The 17807-nt window shown below is 39.7% G+C and overlaps 1 protein-coding gene across 5 annotated transcripts in view; it reads left to right on the top strand.

The window, feature by feature from the left end:
• Window positions 1–17807, top strand: part of DENND5A (DENN domain containing 5A) — a 67575-nt gene that overhangs the window by 43177 nt on the left and 6591 nt on the right. For 2 of the 5 annotated variants that reach the window (XM_050335956.1, XM_050335955.1), the window contains 11 exons: window positions 2043–2174; window positions 3079–3231; window positions 4048–4152; window positions 6368–6452; window positions 7797–7881; window positions 8870–8998; window positions 12113–12234; window positions 14134–14279; window positions 14831–14949; window positions 16138–16319; window positions 17198–17280. In XM_050335956.1, the coding sequence (XP_050191913.1) occupies window positions 2043–2174; window positions 3079–3231; window positions 4048–4152; window positions 6368–6452; window positions 7797–7881; window positions 8870–8998; window positions 12113–12234; window positions 14134–14279; window positions 14831–14949; window positions 16138–16319; window positions 17198–17280 (1341 nt within the window). Of the gene's footprint in view, window positions 1–1040; window positions 1149–2042; window positions 2175–3078; window positions 3232–4047; window positions 4153–6367; window positions 6453–7796; window positions 7882–8869; window positions 8999–12112; window positions 12235–14133; window positions 14280–14830; window positions 14950–16137; window positions 16320–17197; window positions 17281–17807 lie in introns of all 5 variants that reach the window. The other 3 variants (XM_050335958.1, XM_050335957.1, XM_050335959.1) reach the window with 2 other exon arrangements.

Below are 17807 nucleotides of genomic sequence, written 5' to 3'. Positions count from 1 at the left end.
AGTCTTGTATCTGTTAGGATAATGTTGTCAAAATCAAGTATCTTTGTCCAATTAATTGCCTTTCCAGTGTACTCATTCCCAGAATTTTCTTACTGGTTTTGTTAAAATTTTGTTTAATTATAGTGCCATCTCTGTCATCCATAACCATGTAACAGAGAAATGTCTATGTAATAAAAAAACCCTTTGAGTAGTTTCTGGCTTTGACATGTTCCATATGCTCTGTTAACTCTAAAGTGCTTTTTACTTAGAAGTAACAGAAATGAAGAATAGTTGGTTTGCAACCTCATTAGTCTGCTAAACAACACAGTTGTTAAAGCATGTAAACTACTGAGATGTCACCTAGGTAATTAAAAAGACAAAATTCTACCTCTAGCTTTGGAGGGGGGATGTTTGTTTTGTTTTTTAACTGATTCCTCACAAGTTCATCGTCCTATAGGAGTTATTCCGTCACACAAGGCAAGTAATTTCTGAGGAATAAAAATTTTAAAATACGTGCTCAGGTGAGGGTACCAACTGCCAGTGAGAATTGTGCTGCTGTTTTAGGGGTTTGTGTTGTGCCTTTTTGATGACATAATGCTGATGGAACACTGACCCCTTCTCCTGGGTGAACCTCAGACCTCCCCCGTAAGTTTGAGAGACTGGGGAGGGAGCCCTTCTGGGAGGAGCACTGGGGGTCAGGCTGAGCAGGAGGCAGTGCTCCCAAAGGGCAGTATCGTGAGTTTTAGACAAATGGAAGCTTTGGGGCAACAAAAATCTGTGCAATTGAGACTTAGGGGCTTTTTGCTTGCAAATATTTGTGCCCAGTGGAGGGCAGAGTTTACACCGATCCGCTGATATAACACTATCTTTTGTTTTTTTCCTTTCAGATTCATTGCTTGTGAATTTATTTTTATGTTGAATGCTTGGGAGTTCTGCATTGTATTATCTCTTCACTCTTTTCCTTTTATGTTTTGCATGCTTGCTTTTCTTACTTCATTTGTGCTTACCACTTTCACTTTACATGGTCTGCTTGGCTTTTTGCTACCAACTTATCCTGCCAGCACCTGGACTTTTCCATGTCAGAGCTTCCGTTGCAGTTATGTTTAGACTGGGACCAGCATGATTGGCCCTTCATGCCCTCTATAAAATCTGTGTCAGAGCATTATCTGGTATGTCCTGTGCACAATATGGCTGTAATCATAGTTCTGGATAAAGATGCATAATTAAAAGTATATGTCATAGCTTTTTAGTGCAAGGTCAGTGGAGAAGGTGGCATTTTCCCTCTTTGCAAAGAGTGTCGTGTTTGACAAATCTATTCACTGACATTTCGGTCAGTCATTATTTCAGTGTAAGATGCAGAGGTTACCCGTTCATGTGAAATATATACTAATATGTACTAATCCTGAGTGCCTGTACGAGACTTTCTCCTTATCACTGATTCACAGTTAGCTGTGCCCCAATCAACCCGTGATCACCTGGTTTTCAAAACATTTGTCATATTATTCTTGTCTCTGAGTGAAAACAATGGCAACTCCTTGATGACAGTAACAGGAGCAGAAAAGCTCTTGCAAGCAGAGTGGGTTTGGGAAACAATTTTGCTCGAAAATGCATAAGGCTCACAGGTGATAGATGTTAGTAACATCTGCATTTTGCAGCTGCTTCCTGAAAGAACGAACTTTTCTTGTGGTCCCCATGTAGACCAGTTTGCCATTTGAATAGTCTTGACCTTGGTAATTTTGACAAAATTTCATTTTATGTGAAAAAAATGACAAGACAGTTGTCAGCGGTGGAGGGAGTAACTGAATCTTTATGCATCTAAATATCCTTGACAGTTCATATTGTGTTTTTCTAATTCAGCAGTGTGTGTTCTAGTTGATAGATGATGTAAATGGGGATTTGACCTCTGGTGAAAACTATTTCAGAAAAGGTGCCTTTTCTGAAAGAGGATGCGATCCTTTCCTCCTCATTGCACGAGGGTGGGTTATAAGGATAAGTTTATCCTTTTCTCTTTGCCAAGTAGTCTCACACTTGTCTGTATTTGTCAATTTTCTACCCTAAAACAGAAGTATATCCAAGAAGCCAGGAATTTGGGCAGCACTATTCGGCAGCCCAAACTGTCTAACCTCTCTCCATCGGTAATTGCACAAACCAACTGGAAGTTTGTAGAGGGCTTGTTGAAGGAATGCCGAAATAAGGTAATACAGAGAATAATTCTGTGCTCTTGCACCTCATATCCATCCTTTATGGACCATTTTCTATCCAATATGCTTGAACCCCCTTTTTCCTCCACCTGTTTCTGCTTTACCCCTATGAAGATTTTTACATGGTGGTGAGAAATTCATGAAGAGATAATGTATTTAGGAATTCTGCAAGGAATAGAAACTTTGTCAAGCAGATTTATGATGGAAAGAGATTGAATATTCTGATGGGTCATTGCCATCCCACTGCCCATGTCAATTATAGCACATTTCAGTTATAACTAATGAGACTATGATATTTCAACAAGTGAATAGTCCAAAAGAGGAGCTTATGGTGAAAATACAGCAGCTTTTCTCATAACTAAAGGGTTTGAGTTAATAAGCTTCTGAAGTGTGACTTTTTAAGCACTTAACAAGTTTGGCATTAGTTTGTAGACATACTTCACCAGTTTATATTTGACAATATATTATTCTGAAGTTAATATTCATGTGTATACTAATACAGTAAAGGGAGTAATTATGAAGTAGACACATTCTGGCTTTAGGTCACTGGAGGTACTATAGCAGTTACATACTAGTTTCTGTAGTTTGAGTTGGTGAGAGCTTTGTTGACCAGCATGAAGTTGTGCACAATTTACTCTGTGGAGGCTGATGTGCCCATTTACAAACCCCTTTTCAGAAAAACAGAAGAGGTGGTAAAGCAATCAACACTAGTGCTCTCCTGGCTTGAAAACCAGGGATAAAAGAAGTAGAGCACTGCACAAGTGCTGGAAATGTATTTCTGTCAGTTATTCTGCCAAATCTTTATCATGTGCTTCCTTGTTGGTTATTTAAAAAGTGCAAGGGATCTTGGAGGTTCCTGTGGAAAGAATGAACTCTCTTTTGCTTTGTCCTTTTTCAGACCAAGAGGATGTTGGTTGAGAAAATGGGTCGAGAAGCTGTGGAGCTGGGTCATGGTGAAGTGAATATCACAGGTGTGGAAGAGAATACCCTGATAGCCAGTCTGTGTGACCTCTTAGAAAGGATCTGGAGCCATGGTCTGCAAGTCAAACAGGTGAGGACCAAATGTTCTTGTACTTTGCAGAGCACACATTTCTTAAGTTGTGTTATGCTCTTCCTCTCTCTGCTTTCAGAGGATACATTTTGTGTGTATTAGATGTGTTAAAATACTCGTGTTACCCTCGGTCTTTTTGATGTCAGTTCCTGCCCCCTGTCTGTCTCCACATTTTATTCTGGGGTATGTGCAAATGTACATGTAGATGTGTTCCACAGATGACTCCTTGGAAGACTTGCTGTTTAACCTGGGGGTTTTCTTTGGTTTGGTGGGTTTTTATAATTATTTCTGTGTTCATAATACTTTTGTTAATGAAGTTGCATAGGTTGCAAGGCAGCACATGCTACAGGTGCTGTCAGTGGGATGTGGTGTGGGGAAATTGTTTTCATGAAGGATAATTTAGTTCTTCAGAGTAAAAATCTTGCTATTTTGGTTCTTCCTGAATAATGTAGGGGTACTCAAATGATATTTACAAGATCACTAGCTAGAGGTGTTGGGTTTTTGTGTGAAATTAATAATTGTTTACTGTGCTCTTCTGTTTAAAGTCACGCATGGGTCTAGATGGAGTTTGGAAGGCCTTTATCAACTTTCCTTCTCCTTGGTACAAAGGAGTAGTAAGGGCAGAGAGGATTATAACTTTTTTTTAAAAAATATGCAGAATAAATGTATGTAATCCAGACAACTGTAATCCAGTATCTCTGTTCCCAGCAACCCGAGTGCCAGTGTTTAAGTCTGCTCTCCTTCAAACTATATAACAGTTCTCTATGTGAAGATTTATGATGTGATTCTCTCCCTTCCCTCTTGTATATCACTTAGGATAGAAGCTGTACTGCTTTCGTCTTAGAAGACAGAGCATCAGTATACTCTGCTTCAACTCAGATTTGGGCTTTTCAGACCACCAGACGGCCAACCCTTCATAAGGTTAATGCTTTGGATTGATTGCAGATGTTGGCAAACAGTGCTGAATGGTGGAATAAATAGAGTGGTGGAATAAAATAGAGGCCTGATGGAGGAAGTGCAGTGTATCTCATAGTATGATCCAGAGTTTAAAAAAAAAAAATTAATAAAAGCACCACCAGTTCTCTGTGTGCTCTGGCCTTAATGAAATATGCAAAAGCCTGCTGTTTCATACATCGATTTTATTTTATTTTTCAATAATAAGCCAAGGAAGACTCTTCTTTCTCAATTGACCATAGTAATGAGGATGGCTTTCCTTCCACCAATCCCTGCTTTTACCTCCTCCCTGCTGATGAACCCTGATATTCCTACATTAGCTGCCTACCGATTCTTCCACGTGCAAAGGGAATCCACGCCTTCCATTGTCCTGAGCAATGTAGGGGAGTCAGATGTAGGATCTAATGACTAAAGTAGTCTGGACTTTCCGAAGGCCTTGGTTATTCCCTTGCCCATTCTCTGTCCCACTGCTTCCCTTAGGCTGTCTTCCTTTCCCCTATAGATCCAGCTTGCATCATCATTGCTATTTGGTGAAGTTAAAGGAGAGTGACTCGATGGTGAAGGAAGCGGGCAGACATACACTGCATGAGTTCTTACATTCATCATGGTTGTTGACATCGATTTGCTGCAGGATCCTTTGTTGCTGCTTTGTGTGATCTGTTGCAGTTCTCCCTGCCATGGCAGCTGGTTGCTGAACACTGGACTGTGTGTGTGTGCATGTGTGTGTTTATTGAGAGAAGCGCCGTTTTGGATGCAGCTCTTCACTGGTTGATATTTTTCATGCTCTCTTTTTTATGTGTTTGTAAGACCTTCAGTTTTGGCTTTCCACGTTGGATCTGTCAGGTACACACAAGACACAATGAGCTTCTCTGGATTTTTTTTGTATCTTCACCACTGAGTGCATATTTTTAATAGGTTTCTCTCAACACAGATGTCACAGACACTCTAGGATTTCATCTTCTGTAGGCATGCAAATCCCTCGTGGTCAATAGTTCTCTATGTCAGCTGTAAGGAGCTATAGGATGGAAGTGGTTAGAGATTTTTAAATATAGTTTAAAAAAATAAAGAGGAACCATCATTACTGCACCTCTGTGAAGGCATTTAGATGATTTTAGAAGAAATTGGTAGTGCAGAATTGCCAACTCTTACTTTACATGGTTTCTTTCTGCACAAAGTTGTAAATAAAAATATGACCTTATGATTGCTGTTCTAAATTGCAGAATTGCTAAATCTTTACGGGGATTTCAGGTTAATTAATACAATAATTTAGGAAGGTTATAAGTAATACTAATTAACTTCCTCTGTAAGTAATTCCAGTTAATATGCTGCAAAGCCCCTGTTCACTTACTGCTGCCTTTCTGCAGCTTTACAAGCTTTTGGTTTATCATGCAGAATATTTTAGGATGAACCCAAGAATCTTTATAGTTTCCCAGAGAAAGATTTTCTCACACTCTACTTTAAGCCACCAGAGGTTTAAGAAAACAACACAATGCGCTTTTTAACATAATTTGATGGATTTATCTTTTATTTTCATACCAAATTCCAACTTTTATTGCAGAACTGGGGTATTTTTGCTGATAAGCTTTCGCTGCCCTGCTTGTGTTTTGGGATGTCTTACTGTGTTTGTGATTATCCAGGTCCTTTGCCTGATGAAAGGGGATCTTTTGAGGTTCTAAAAATTGGCAGCATGTATCTGTATCCCTGAGTGACCCTGAAGGGAGTAGGTGCACATGACTTGGCCTGGGTGTAAGATGTTTTTCTCAGGCTGGCTCCATGTCTCTTGTCATTTCAGTGCTGGAGAGGCAGGGAGGGAAAGATACAATAGTGCAGGTTATAGGATTTAAAACTCTACTTGCACATAGTGTTTTACAAACCTTTGAATGTTTTCTTGTCATGTTAATGAACTATGAGGAAAGAAGTTCAATTGGCTTTTTCCTGTCACCAGAATCATTAGATCCCAATAGTTTGACTCTTGCTTTTCTTTTTCAACCTCTTTACAGCTCCCAAGCGCCTCCAGCTTGTGTCTTATTTTTTATTTTTACCAATGAGTTTGTAGGAAGAAACATATTTAAAGCGAGTTTTTGTCATGGCTGATACTTTCAATGATGACCTAAACTTTTTTTTTTCCTAAATTCAGCTGATAGTGATTTCCTTAACTAATATATTTTTTTTTTAATTTTAGGGAAAGTCAGCTCTGTGGTCTCATCTGTTACATTACCTGGAAAACAGGCAGAGAAGAACCACATCAGGCAGCTTCAGTACCTCAGGTAAGATTGGCATCTGCTGGAAGATGGTGATAAAAAACTGTAAGAGCTGCCTGCACATGTGCACCATGTAGAGTTTGTTTCCTTGGAAATACCCTTCACTCAATAGAACTGAATCAAGTGTTCTGTCAGCTACAGGATTCATATGGGCCTGGTGTATTGTCTCGAAATATTTTGTGAAAATAAACTGGTTTGTACGGAGCCCACTTGTTTGGGTCTGGTACTTGACTGCCATGGTAGTCAGAGACCAGAAATAGCTGATGCTTCACAGATAGGCTTTAAAATGGATTGTTCCAATGTACCACCCTCCCTGTGACACACAGTCACTGCATGACTGGCAAAGCAAATGATGTCATGGATGGGGGTGGAAAATGAGTATAAGCACAGAAAACTGTGCTGTACATCCCGAAGTTTTACATCCTTGCTTGAAAAACAACTGAGCAGTAGGCTTGTTTATAAGCAAAAGTCATTTAAAGAAACAAAGAACCTGAAGAAACATACTTTAGTTTTTGTTAATCAAGCGTTGCAGTATAATCTGTTTCTAGGGTTATTAATGTAATTTTTAAACATTAACTTCTTTTGTCAGGTGGGGGCATAGAATATAAATTTGGAGAGAACAATGGGTTTGGGGGAGGCAGTGGGTGCCTTTTATTTTTTATTTGAAGTTGCTGTAGGCAAAGAGCTGATCATTATTAACATGCACAAGATCCTGTAAGCAGCCAAACTCAAAGTATTGGAAAGTATTAAGGTCTCCTAAATGTTACTGGATTCATAGTGGTTTTGCATATGAGAATGAAGTTACAATCACTTTTATGCTTTCTAGCTTGGAATTGATGGCAGGGGCTGTATTTAATATACATCTTGATTCTAGAGTGGAATTTGAAAGGTAAGACTAATAATATTGCCTGAAAACCCCAAAATGTGCAATTTGAAAAGTAGTGGTGTTACAGGAGTGTGCAAATTAATAGATCAGTAAGCACGTGATGTGTGGTGTACTGATTAAAACATGTTAAACACTGTTTTCTGGTGTCAGCAGTGCCAGTTATATAGTACACAGGAATAAAATAGGGTAACCTTTAGAAAATAACACTTGATTATTATATTTGATGTCATACCAATTTCAGCTGAAGCTAAGCTCATTAATGTGTTGATGCTCATTGTGTGCTGATCTGCATAACCGTCTGCGTAGCATATTAGATTTTCATGTCATTTGGAGTGGAAATATGCCACAGTGCCTTCACAGAGTCACCAACAATACAAGAGTGCAAATAGGTGTTAACTCACCTTCTTTTTTCATTTTGATTTTAAATGGATTTCTACTAACAAATTCTGTTCTTCTGAATCTAGGAATACTTCTTGATTCAGAAAGGCGAAAGTCTGATACCAGTCCAGCCATGTCACCTCTTAGAATCTCTCTCATCCAGGATATGAGGTGAGTTTAAACTATTAAAACCAACCCAGAAACCCCATGAGATTTACCTACTTGTTGCTGTGTATGCTGTGCACCGCACAGAAAAGCCTGTGTTTCGTGCAGCCGGGAGGGAGATGTGGGGAAGGAGCCTGCTGAACTATTTTAAAGTAGATTGTACAGCTCTTTCATTGACCTTTACAGAAACATGTTTCACATTGAGATGATTTTATATTGTCACAGCTACCAGCTTATGGAAATACCATGACACAGTTTTCATATTTTTAAAGTGTTCTGTATTGGTTTGTTTCCACAGAGGTACAGGTGCAGTGTGTGTGTTTTCCCAGTTATTGCCAAGTTGGTAGTTCTGAGCCCGTTCTTGCTTCTCAGTGAAGAAAGCAGTTTAGAGGACTTGTTTGGTCTAAAGAATGGGTTTATTTAACATTGAGTACTGTAGTGTGAATAAAACTATAGGTACTGCCCGATGCCTTCTTTTCAGTACATCAAAAAAACAATATGCAGAACTTCTAAATTAACCTTGGAAGGATTTTTCTTTCCTCCTTTTTCCTTACCAACATTTATTTTTTCCAGAGGGAGGAGGAGTGAATTGAGGATTTGCTTGCCCTCTTAAAATATACCATTTGTGTCTTTTATGTAAGAAAAGCTACTACTGAGCATGCAAAGACAGTATTTAATTTTCCAAAACACTCAGCCATAAATATTGCAGTGATAAGGTCCAGAATGATTCTTAAATCATGTGAGACAATGGGCCTGGTTTAGAATTTTGTAAATAGGGCACTGCATTGCAGATATTTCTGTTTCAGGCTCTTTCTCTTTTTGAGCTAGATATGCAAGGATTTTTGATTGTACTGAATATTAAGGCGATTATGTTTCTTTTTCCATTAATTTACCTGATATTTTATGTTCTTTGCAAAACTTCTTCAGCCTTGGTGCAAAAGAACTGTCACATTTTGACAATACCTGGCAGTGTCTTTTTTTTTTTCCTTCCTAGGCATATCCAGAACATTAGTGAGATCAAAACAGATGTTGGCAAGGCCAGAGCCTGGGTTCGTCTCTCTATGGAAAAGAAGTTGCTCTCTAGGCATCTGAAACAGCTGCTTTCAGATCATGAACTCACAAAGTAAGATAGTTTATCTTGGGCAAAGGTTTTTAAAAAAAAATTAAATCTGTTTAGTTGTTTGACTTCAAAACCCCAGATGTGCCTATTCTCCCATCTGCTTAGCAGTGAGCAGGAGGCACAGAACAAACCAGCCTTCCAAGTGTGTCTCCTTATCAATGTAGGAGCTGTTTGGGAATTAGGATTCAATACTGGGGTTTTTCACATAATTTTTTGCATTTATAGCCTACCTAAGAACATAAGGTGAATTGCTTTCATAATAGTAAAATATCTGCTAAAACCAAAAAATTTTGTTTTTATTATTTCTCCCAAACATTTCAAAATATGTGACTTTTAATTCCTTGTATATGAAGTCATAGAAAAAATTATGAGAAGACCCAACCATTGAGTCCCAGAACACTATTTAAAGAGTACTGTGAGAAGAAAATGAGACAAGTATATGACATAAGAGGGAGAGGAGGATGTGAGTGAAAGCTGAAGACTCTACTTCAGGCTTAAACTGTGTCGAAAGTACTCTGTGCCAGGGCTTTTCATAAGTGATTATGTTCAAGGGCAAAAGGAGAAATCCTCAGCACAAGGACCTATGTACTTGGTGATGTCCAGAGCATTATATTGCCTTTGTAAACATAAATAATTATTTTGTTTATAGTTGCACAGATCAGAACACAGGCCACATGTAATACTAATTGTTTTAGGAGCAACAATTTGATGTTAATTTAGTATAACCTATGCAGAAAAAAAATGTGTTACTGATAAGGTTGGATATACTGTTTAATGTGTGGAAATTAAAGCCATAATAATTGTCATTAGCTTTAATTGAAGACTTCTCTTTGGAGACAGTGTAACCTGTGCTGTCTGCTCTTCCTTTCCTCTCGTTCCACTTACCACCTTCCAAGGAATTTCTTTCCTCTCCCAATCCCCCTGAACCCCAGCTGCTAATTATTTGAGATTTGTCTTGTGTTGTTTTATGCTGGACTTTCTGATGAAGTTGTGGCCTTCCTTCAGTGAACAAGGAAAAGCTGAAGGACAGAGCAAGGACAGCTGATAAATCTACCTGTATCTCTAAATCAAGGTTAAGCCTCTCCAGGGAAGTCAACAGTTCAGATGATGTTATATTTGGCAGTGCTTCTCCCACGCAGAGCTAAGTGCTGTGAGAGAACTTTCCACGCACCATCACGTTCCATGCCCTTCCCCACAAAAAGAGAATTAACACCCCAACTTTCTTAACAGCTGGCCAGTGTACTGTTCATCTGTGAGGCAGATTCTGATTCTCTAGAACAGAGCGAGACAGCAACAAAAATAGGTTTAAAATGAAAGTGACAAGGAAAGGAGCAAACTTGCACAGAAATGACATCAATTCTTTGTAATCCTGTGTGCTTTGTGCATATTTAGATATCCTACTTAAAGACAGCTGTTCTAGGCAGCATGTTTTTAAAGTGTGTTCCACTTGGTTTTAGAGGAAGCAGTGCCAAGTTCAGTGAGGTACTAAAAGTAATTGTGCAACTTCTGCCATTTCACAGTTAGCAGGATTGTGTGGTGGTCTTTTTTGAAGCCACTGTTAGATATTTTAATTAACCTATCCTCTTAACTTGACATTTGCTTAAAATTATAAGGAAACTGTAACGTGTTTGGTTTCTTGCTAGTCTGCAAAGGGGCTAGAGTTAGGGAAGAAGAGGAAATCACACAACTTCACTGAAAGGAGACCTGTGTGTGCACAAGGAAACTGAGAAACCTTATCTTTGAAAAGATGGGATAGCACATACCCTGACAGGCTGTCAAACACGTTGATTCAGATTGTTCAAATTAAACATGGACATGGGCACCTGTGAGACCCTTTGTGGGTTTGAAACTCCTGTGGCTACAGGCAGGTTTGTTGATTTGAGGCTCAGTATCTTTATTTCCATTGAACATTTCCTGTCAGTCTCCAGTGTCAGGTTTGTTATGTAGGTGAGAACATATCTGTATGTTGGTCATCATTGATTTGTTTTGCAAGTTTCTATCTTGGGAGTAATTTGATGACTCTTTTGTAAATTGATACTGAAATTGAGGGGAGTTGTCAGGATGCCCTCCTGGCAGAAGCCACCACCTATCCATGGCTGTCAGCATTTCTAATACCTAATTCCTGCATTTGTGATGGTTTGGATATTCCTCTAGCATCGGTTGGATTTTGATACATCTTGGCATGCTCTTCTTTTATGATTATTCACCAACAGTGGTATTATTTATTGGCTACATAATTAACAAAAATAGTGGTGATTGCTGTGTAGAAGTGAGTAACTTCAAGAGTATTTTCCAGCTGAAATTTGCACTTGGAAGCTTCTCATTTGCATGTCTTGCAGTGTGAAATTCTCTCATGTGTTTGAGTAATTTCAAAAAGTATATAAGATTGTTTCAGTTTACAGTGCATTCTTCCGCATAGGCATTGGTGTCTCCACTAGTAAGGAAAGGCCACTGAGATACATCTGTTGATAGTGCCACTTAGCACAAGTTGCAGTTCTGTGTGGCATTGCAGTCCTAGCAGAGTTTACAACCCAGTGAAAGGGAACAGCAGGACTTTAGGCCCCCTTTGCATGCTTATCATTTTGGTTATGTCAGGTGCTGTGTACTGTTCTCTGGCTTAATGTGTGGGTTGTTGTAGGCCCTATAACTAAATACAAGCAGATAGTCTCAGTGTTTGCCCTGATGTCCTTTAAAAGGTGTCTCCTAACTGTGCTGGAGAAGTTTTCCGTGGCACCCTCTGCTCAGAAGTAACTTAGGATGACTCTCTTCAGTTCTGTCATTTTACATTGCCAAAAGAAGTCAGTTTTTTTTCTTTTTCCAAGAAAGGACAAAATTTTTTTTCCATCTTGGAGTGTTTTTGTGTGGGACAAGACCCTCAGACAAAACCTTGCTTTCAGGAAGTGGAAGATATGTGAAGTACTGGACTGATGTACTTGGGAGACTTCAGACTTGCAGAGGTTCAACATATCTTGGCACATTAAACACTCTCGACTCTACCAGTATCATTTGTAATTGCTTGTCCATTATTCATAGTGTGCCTAATAAATATGCACAATATAAAGCATTTCACTGAAAGCATCTTGTTACTGTGACAGATTATGTGTTTTGCTTTGTCAGAAAACTCTACAAGCGTTACGCATTCCTCCGCTGTGATGATGAGAAAGAACAATTCTTGTATCATCTCCTGTCATTCAATGCTGTTGATTACTTTTGCTTTACCAACGTTTTCACAACAATCTGTAAGTATTTGCTTTCCCTGGAACTCTTGATTTCCTGATTTGGTGGAAATTCTGAACAGCTCTCAGCAACATACCTTAATGTAATTGTTCTGCTTTTTTTTCTGGGATCCTTCTGCATGCTGTATTGCTATTTCTGGGATCCACTCTGGTGGGCAGGAGGATTTCTCTGTGTCACCAAAGGCTTTTGTTTCTAACTAACTTAGTAAAATCCTTTTAATTGGGGGAGAGTTCTTAGTAGAAAATTTTGTGGTGGGCTTGTTTGCATGATACTAAACCAGAACACTATGGATTCTTCACCTTCAAGGTAAGAATATTAACATGTGCTAGGAATTAAAAGAAAACAAACTTTCCTTGTTTCATGTTCAGCCTACTTTGCTGCATGCCTGTCTCTGAGTTTGGGATAACAATGAAATTCCCACTGAGGGCTGCATCAGACCTCCTCAACACATTGAAGTCCTCTTTTTCTTTTTAATTCTGTTTTCTAAAAAGATGCCCTGGAGAAGCTTTTGAACAGTTGTTAATGCTTAAATGTGTTACAGAGTTCTCAAATGGTTTGTGCGCTGTGACTGCTGCCACAGGACACGACTAGCAAGGCAAAATAAGGAAAGACTTGAGCGAGGCTCATGAAATTGGGGGTTGGGTGTGTGTGAAAGGGCCCCTGTGGATCCATGGTAGGAGCTGCCCTTGGTGGTACGTTGTGATCCATTTTTGTGCACGTGAAAGACAGAACAAACACACGTCTAAGCAAAACAGCTCTTGGTCTTGTGGGCAGGTTCTGGATAATGCTAAAATCTGGTCTGCTGGATGCAATTAAATTGTCACTTACTTTTAAGGCTATCAGCGCAGAAAATAAAAAGGGAAACATTTTAATTCATTTTTAAATGCTGCGAGCACTGAGCTTTTAAGAAAATCCAACCACCAAATGCTTTCTTGAGGGCACTGACAGCTGAGGAGACATGGAGGGAGAAATGTATTAAACTCCTCAGCTGAAAAGCCCTGACTGTAATCCGTTTATGCACTATAAAAAGAGGGCAGATAGCCAAGAAACACAGTGACCATTCAGAGAATTGGATTTTGTTGTAAGAGGCTGGTTAAAAGAAGGCTGTGCAGGAGATGCTCGGTGATGGAAGAGCACATGCCTCCTGAGTCAGAGCTGCAGCTCAGGTGATACTATATTGAGTTAGTCACAGGTAGAATAGAGGACCAGAAAGCATTTGAGCATGTGTGTGGTGCTATTTAGAACGGAAAAAAGTTGTTTGTTCTCTTTAGAAATCAAAAAGTCCTAAAGTTAGCACAGCTAAGAGCGATGTGGTACAGTGAAACTGGCAGCAATATCGTGTCTTTTTACTGAACTTGCTCAGCCACAGCAGTGATTGCTGCTGCAGTCCAGGCCTGTAAACAAAGGCTTCAGTAACTGAGTGTGATTTGGGGTAGTTGTGCCCTGGGCCTGCATCCACAGAGAAACAGGCAGGTAGGAGTTGAGCATGGAGCAGCATGCTGAGCCACAGTGCAGTCCTGGGTACAGGAATACTGTGCCTTTACTTCCTTGTCTCTGAGCTGAGGACAAGTAACCATCTTCATGGCATGTTTTGAGGCTGGTAAATGAAAAATGATTATACCCATAGGAAGGCATGATTCCATCCATATTTCTTTTTTCACTTGACACAGTTTTGCTGTCAGTTCTGCTTCTTAGTGACTGCTGTATATGTGTACACTTCCCCACTGTCAATCAGTGCTTAGTGTGCAAGTGTTAGCATGATTAGATAGCAGCTCTGATGGGTTTTTTACGTTTCATGGTACTGCAGTGTTGTTTTATGACTTATGTTTTGCCCCTCTATTCACTAAAGAGGTTAGATAACTGTCCTTCTTAATTTTTGCTATTTCTTCTTGTGTTTGCAGTGATACCATACCATATATTAATTGTTCCTAGCAAGAAACTTGGTGGCTCAATGTTCACAGCCAATCCTTGGATCTGTATCTCGGGAGAACTGGGTGAGACAGGAGTCCTGCAGATTCCCAGGAACATATTAGAAATGACTTTTGAGGTTTGTATTACTTGTTACACAGAAAATTATTTGGATATTCTGTTTGTTCAGTTTTAAATTCTCCTCTTGCTGCACCACCTTGCCATACATTTCATATCTTTAGTCTGTGTGGTTAGTCACAGGTACTTCCTGTGCCTGTACACAGCAAATTTAATCTATCTTTAATAACCAAGGATGGACAAGACGGTCTTTATATTACAATTTTGTGCTGTGATGGTGGAAGGTGTCATATCCTCTTCTGCTGGAAACAAAGAAGTGATTCTACTCTGATTTTTGTGTGTGTGTTGTGCAGTTTGGGTAAAGTTTAATTGAAAAATCTGGTTCAGCTGATGTTCTCTCTGCTGATCAAAATAATATTTAACAAAACAAAGCAAACAAACAAGAACGAGTAAAACAGCCTACCAGTAAAAAGCCCAGAACCAATCAAAGCAGTGAGAAATGGGAAACCACATTTCTGATTTTCTGTCTAGAGCACATTCTCTAATAGTTTACTCCTCTGACATGCTGCTTTCTCTCAGTTTACTCTGACAAACTCTTTGTTTAATTTACAGTGCCAGAACCTGGGAAAACTGACCACAGTGCAAATAGGACACGATAATTCGGGGCTCTATGCCAAGTGGCTCGTGGAATATGTTATGGTCAGAAATGAAATAACAGGGCATACTTACAAGTAAGTATCATCCTGACATTTCATGTTGGGTAAGTAGAATTTCTGCAGGGAGCTGGCACGGTAGGGCTTGTTTGAGCAGAAAGGTCTGATCTCCTGGGACTCTGTGTCTACAGTTGCTGCTACCTGAACGCATAGAAAGATCATTTGGCTTCTGGCATTAAACAAGTCATGGTTCTTAGAAAATTAAACAGGGTTTTCAGTTTGCAGATGCTCCTGACTAGCCTCAGACTGTTGGTGGAGAAGATGAGTTGACTATTGTGCATCTTAAAAATAATCTACCTTGAGCCCAGGGAAGACATAGCACGTCAGAGCTTGCTGCTTTCCAAATATAGGTGGCATTTTATATTGAGACCAAGTACTTTAAGTGTTATAGAGGCACCTTTGGATGCAAGCTGGAACACAAGGGCTTATGAGTGTTAGAAATCTGTGTTTGCATAGTGAAAGTAAAAGAATAAGATTTACAGTGAGAATTATATTTATTTGTGTTGGTACAGCATAGTCTGGTACCCTGTACTTTGTTCAGAGAAACTGTCAAGCTCATGTTGATGACAAATTGGTGGGTAAGTCCACTCAGTTCTCCGTGCCAGATCATTTGTAATTAAATGAAGAGGAAAGATTCTATTTTTGGATGCTGCTCAGTTTTCTGATTAAGCTGATTAAACTGGCATCAACACTGGTTAAGAGAAAGAGATAATGAGTAAGCGAGCACGTGTGCTTTCTAGTGCTTCATTTAATATCCCAATTCAATAGAAGTATTGGTGTTTCTTGGCATTGAAGTATATGTTTGGGTTGTGGGGTTTTCTTGTAGCTGGCCTGCTGTGTAGTGTTTTCAGTGAAACATAGGTGTATTTTGTTACCCATCTATGGGGTGTAGTGGGTCTTCTCCTCCTACCTCTTTTTCCTCTGCAGTCCTCAAATCATGTGCTACATGTGGGACACAAGCAAAATCTACCCCTGTTAGCTTTGCAGATCATCTAGTGCAACATTTAGCACAGCCTTGGAACTGGAAAACTGTTTTACTTTTGCTGCCTGTGCTGGCAGAAGCCAAACCCAAGGCTCTGTTGCTAGATAAATGAAGTATTTCTCGTGTCTGTACTAGCAGGATTCGGGTTTTAGGGCACTGCAGTTGAAAGTCTTTGGCACAAAATTGAATCTGAGTTGATCCGTGTATCTCCTTGATTTTCTTAGGTTTCCCTGTGGAAGGTGGCTTGGAAAGGGAATGGACGACGGCAGCTTAGAGAGGATCCTGGTGGGAGAGTTGCTGACTTCGCACACGGAGGCGGATGAGCGGCAGTGCCGAACCCCTCCCCTGCAGCAGTCACCAAGCATGATCAGAAGATTTGTCACTATATCGCCCAACAATAAGCCAAGTGAGTGCTGGGGTTGTCCTGTCTTGGACTGGGCTGCATCATCAGTGAGGGCAGCTGCTTGCAAACAGAGCTGTAGGTTTTCTTACCTTTTAGAACTGTGGCTTGGAGAGGACCTGTGAAACTCACTTAGCCCGACTCCCTGCTCAAAATCCAGTTAACTTCCAAATTACAATCCTGAGCACCCTGTTCTGTCTGCTCAAGTTCTGAAAGTCTGCAAGGATGGAAGGAAGATGTTTCTCTACTCCTGGTCCAATGCTTAGCTGCCCTTCTGGTGTTTTCTGTGTTCTTGTCTTTCATATGTGGAATGAATGCTATGGGAGGAAGGTAGAAATTTGCTGCCCTCTCTCTGTTTATGCTTCGTGGATGGAAAAGCTTGCCAGTATTTTCTCTTCATGGACTTTTGTTTGTTTGTTTGTTTTCTATGGAGATCACTCTTCTGGAGTGGCTCTTAATCTTGGTAAATTAGGTGGTTACTTTGCTCCCAAGCATCCTTGGGTTTACAGCAAAACTATCACAGGAAGTATTTCCAGGATGCCCGGATTTGCTGGTCCTACTCAAATCACAACTCCTTTTCTTAGCTTTAGGTCCTGGTCTGACAATTCACATAATATGTAAAAACTGTTTCCACCTGTTGTGTTGAAACACCACAGTGTTAAGTTCAATATAAAACCAAACCATCTCCATTTCTACCCCTTCAGCTGTAAATAAAAATAGAGTTGGGTTTCCATTGTGCACAGTCCTGCAGTGTTTCACTAACAGCCTAAGTTATACTGGTTCATGCTCCTCTGCTCTGTTTTATGGTAGCCCTTATCCCTCACACACACATACAATTTCTGAAGCTATAAAAACGTGACAGGATATATTTTTGTGTTTTGCAGAGTTAAATACTGGTCAGATACAAGAAGCTATTGGTGAAGCTGTTAATGGGATTGTCAAGCATTTCCACAAGCCAGAGAAGGAGGTGAGGAGTTGTTTGTGTAATGGCATCCCTGTTGTAAAACTCTTATTAGTAAGCATAGGAGAATATATAACAGAAATAACAAAAGTGAATGAACAGCCATCTGTCTGAAAATTCCCTAAGTGGAGGTAAAAAATGGGATACTGAGACTATACTGCTGAAACTACAGCCTCAAATACCTCTGTTTTGCTGCAAACTGGAGCATTCTGTTAAATTAAATGTTAACATTCTGGTATTGGAAATGGTGTTATTAGTCAAAGTCTGCCACGGATTCTACCCATACCACTGTCAAGAATATGGCCTCCTGTTTAGTTTGTTCTAAATTAACTGACATTTTACATCTGCATTGAGTTCTGAGTAGGTTTTTAATGTCTGGTTTGTGTTATCTTGGCTATTTAAAATGTTAAAACCCACAGGCTAATTTAAAAAAAAAAAAAAAAAAAGAAGAAAAGAAACAAGAAAGACCTCCCTGCAAACACCCACACCCCCCAGGAAAGTGAAGCAGAAGTGCTCTTGTAGACACTGGTAAA

The sequence above is a fragment of the Myiozetetes cayanensis genome, unplaced genomic scaffold, assembly GCF_022539395.1.
Source record: "Myiozetetes cayanensis isolate MyiCay16 unplaced genomic scaffold, myiCay2020 scf6-25, whole genome shotgun sequence".
Lineage (NCBI taxonomy): Eukaryota > Metazoa > Chordata > Aves > Passeriformes > Tyrannidae > Myiozetetes > Myiozetetes cayanensis.
This window is presented reverse-complemented; position numbering and strand designations above follow the sequence as displayed.